Source organism: Impatiens glandulifera, chromosome 1, assembly GCF_907164915.1.
Source record: "Impatiens glandulifera chromosome 1, dImpGla2.1, whole genome shotgun sequence".
In the NCBI taxonomy this organism is placed as follows: Eukaryota; Viridiplantae; Streptophyta; class Magnoliopsida; order Ericales; family Balsaminaceae; genus Impatiens; species Impatiens glandulifera.
In genome coordinates, this window is record NC_061862.1 from 92,444,441 (window position 1) to 92,447,911 (window position 3,471).

Consider the following 3,471-nt stretch of genomic DNA (forward strand, 5'->3'; position numbering starts at 1 on the left):
AGTGATCTTAAATAATAAAAAAAAAAAAAGTCATATATAGGGTTGGGGTCATGTTAATTTTTTCCATTGAAAATATTAGTGTTTTTTAAACCATTATTCAAATAATTTACTTTTTCATTATTATACATCTTAATACACACATTCAAATGTAAAGTCAGTGTTATCCTCTTAAATTTCAAACAAATTTTTTTTAAAAAAAAATAGAAATAAACAAACATGAATTTAAATAAAATATTTAGAAGTAGAATCATGAAATAGGTAAAAATTTCAAGGACATTTATGCATTTAATTCTCCATACACAAGTGAGTAGTATCACACTATCACTAATGCTCTGATCAAAGTCCGCCATTGTTCAGCTCAGCTCTGCTCCTTGAAGATGATGCAGCCATGGTTTCTTCCTCTCCTCACTCTCTGTTTCATCTCTTTCATTTCAGGTAAACCCTAAACTCCATTTACCATCTCTACACTTCCATCAACAATATCTCATCCTTCTCTTTCTTATATTCGCAGCAGGTTCCTCTCAAATCCCGGTTCAATACTTCACTCTCCATGATCCATCTTCTCCAACAAAATCTCTAATGGCGGTTTCCATAGAAACTGAAGATCTACACGAAATTTCAACAAGTTTACTCGCAGCCGAAACATGGCTCCGTGACCATGTTTTCCCCCATTACCCATCTTCCAAAATCGCCTCCATTGTCGTAGGATACTCTGTTTTCTGCAACAGAAATCACGAAAACCAAATGGGTTTGGTTCTTCCTTCCATGAAGAACATCTTTCATTCTCTAACTAGATGGGGTCTTGAAAAAGAAATTAAAGTCTCTGCCGCCTTCTCTTCAAACTGCCTTTACTCATTCTCTTTCAGAAATAGAGATGATTTCGTTCTTAAATATGTTAAACCTATCTTGAACTTGTTACATGAATCAAACTCAACTTATGTGGTGAATGCGTTTCATTCTTTCTCATCTGAACAAGCTCTGAAAATGGCGTCCACCCATTCCGATTCAGTCAAAACCCTTGGAGATTTCGGGAACATCAATGTCCTAATTGCTAAAAACATAAAGGGTTACGAACCCAATAAAAGAATGTTATCATCAATTGATTCCGTTTCAGTTGTGCATCCTTTTCCTTCTAAACGGCCAAGAGAAAACCCGGCCCCGGCTTCGTCGGCGTTTCCCCCCTCCGATTACCCATTTCCGGCGTACGAACCCCAACCCAATCTACCACCATTGATCGGAACAATATCTCCTGTTTTCTCTCCGGCGAATCCACCACAATGGGGGTTTAACAATCTGCCGCCTTGTAACCCTTGGAACGGAGGAGGGGTGGCGCCGGCTCCGGCGGCGGCGGGAGGGTTGTGGTGTGTGGCGAAGGCGTCTGTGCCGGTGGAAACGCTGCAAGAAGCTATGGATTATGCTTGTGGAGAAGGAGGAGGTGATTGTGAAGAGATTCAGGCGAAAGGGAGATGTTTTGAACCGGATAATGTTTTGGCTCATGCTTCATATGCATTTAACAGTTATTGGCAGAAACATAAGAGGATTGGTGGCACTTGTAATTTCGGAGGGACTGCAATTCTTGTCAATTCTGACCCAAGTAAGTTTTTTTTATTATTATTACATGTTTTAATCCCACAAATTTACCTTAAATTAATCTGTTTTATCCAACCCAATTGAATTTCAGACAGGTTTTATATGTGGGTTTAGTGCCCAAGAAAAAGGGTTACTATCAAAATACAAAATATTTGTCACCTATATATCTTAAGAAGGCCATTGGAGGGTGTTCTTTAAAATAATAAACCCTAATTAAAAAACAAGTGAATTACATTAATATTGCTTTCACCTTATTGGATTTGGGTTATTTATTTAAAGAGTAATGATATAGGGAATAATGTGTTATTCTATTAGTAGAATGAAAAATTGAACATTCCTTTTTATTAGATTTTCATTTCTTTTCAAAATTTCATACATATATCATTACTCTTATTTAAATAAATATATATTTAATTTATTTTGTTTAGTATTTTTGTAAAAAGTTAATTTATTGTTTGAAAATTGTAAGGGATATTAATGTTTAAAAAAATGATAAAATATATATATATATATGGTTATTTTGACTGATAATTGATTGATTAAGAATGTTGTCTATTTAAAGATTATTTAAATAATTTCTCCTGGAAAAATCTTATTCACTAGAAACAATTATATATTAATGAATATTTTAATTTGATAGATTATATAAGTAATCACTCTTAGTGATGTGATGGTTGGTTGAGTTTTGGTTAAACTATCCATTCTTTATAATCTAATTATGGTTGAATTATTCAATTAATTTGAACCATTTGAAAAAAAAATGGTTGAGTTTTGATTGAAATAAATATTTGATTTTGTGTTGGTTAATAAACATGGATCAAAACTAAATTTAGTCAACAAACCACAATTGATGGTATTTTAGGTGAAAATTGGATGAGAAAACTGTTTTTTTTTAATTTTTTTATAAATTTTGATTGGTTTCTATTTTTGAAATAGATTACGATGTTTCCATGCAAATGCAGGTTTTCGTGGATGTAGATTCGCTATGAGTTAGAGCTGGCGGAGAAGAAGAGACAAGAAAAAGAAGAAGCAACGTATCCATTAAGAATGGGCTTTATTTTGTCTGTTTTCTGTGTAATTTTGAATTTTAGTGTTTTTTTTTGTTATTCTATCTCATCATTAACTTAACTTAGGTCTTGTATCAATTAGTATCTTAACTATGGATCTACATGGTTAGTCTGATTCGGCTTATAAGTTTATATAAGTCGAAATTGTATAATAAGATATTGCAGTATTTTTGCGTACAAGTGTCGTTTATAAATAAATTCATCAAAGGGTCATGCACTAATGAGCACATTGAACTATTCATGTGCCTGAAAGTCATCGCATAACGACACAATTATCGGCAGGGGTGTGCTCTACCCGCCCGCTCAACTAATGACATCAAAACAAACGCAGGATCTACCAAGCCGGATTATACACAAAATCACTTTTTTTTTTTTTTCCTTTTTAGCCCCATGTCTCTTATCCTTAAGAGGTCTTTCTCCACTGACAAGTTTTTTCAAAAACTCTATTTATTCTAGTGTTGATGGCCGGGAAAACAAATCTCTATTTCTTAATTTTAATAGGACTCCATTACTTAGAAAAAATGAGTCACTGATTCCGGTACAAGATACTATCATTATTGCCTAAAAAATTATAGGTCCAACCCGCAACAACCCAATTGCAAGAGCGGAGCTGAAGTGATCTATTAATATACTAATAAGTCGTTTCAGGGTAGTTTTGTTTATCGTCATCAACTCACCTAAACATTTAGTGAATAAGTTAAATAATCTTAAACAAATAAAAATAATAAATTTGTACATTCAAATAAACTACCAAACAAATTACTTAAACTGAATCAAACTAATTAATTTCGGACAATTAAAAAATTGTCAAATA

The 3,471-nt window shown here is 33.1% G+C and overlaps 1 protein-coding gene across 2 annotated transcripts; it reads left to right on the top strand.

Annotated features, from left to right (window-relative positions):
* Positions 1-277: 277 nt before the first annotated feature.
* LOC124922271 (glucan endo-1,3-beta-glucosidase 12) lies at positions 278-2,824 on the top strand. Of its 2 annotated transcripts, none has more exons than XM_047463006.1 (3): positions 278-435; positions 512-1,594; positions 2,553-2,824. In XM_047463006.1, the coding sequence occupies exons 1-3, from the start codon at positions 378-380 to the stop codon at positions 2,582-2,584; spliced, it is 1,173 nt and encodes a 390-aa protein (XP_047318962.1). In that variant the 5' UTR covers positions 278-377; the 3' UTR covers positions 2,585-2,824. The 2 variants fall into 2 exon arrangements, with proteins under 2 accessions (XP_047318962.1, XP_047318963.1); XM_047463007.1 differs by having other exon boundaries at positions 294-435; positions 515-1,594.
* The last annotated feature ends 647 nt before the right edge of the window (positions 2,825-3,471 follow it).

Coding starts and splice junctions, on each gene's coding strand:
- LOC124922271 (XM_047463006.1), top strand. CDS start 378: ATGATGCAGCCATGGTTTCTTCCTCTCCTCACTCTCTGTTTCATCTCT. Junction 436..511: donor TTTCATCTCTTTCATTTCAG/GTAAACCCTAAA, acceptor TTATATTCGCAG/CAGGTTCCTCTCAAATCCCG. Junction 1,595..2,552: donor TCTTGTCAATTCTGACCCAA/GTAAGTTTTTTT, acceptor ATGCAAATGCAG/GTTTTCGTGGATGTAGATTC.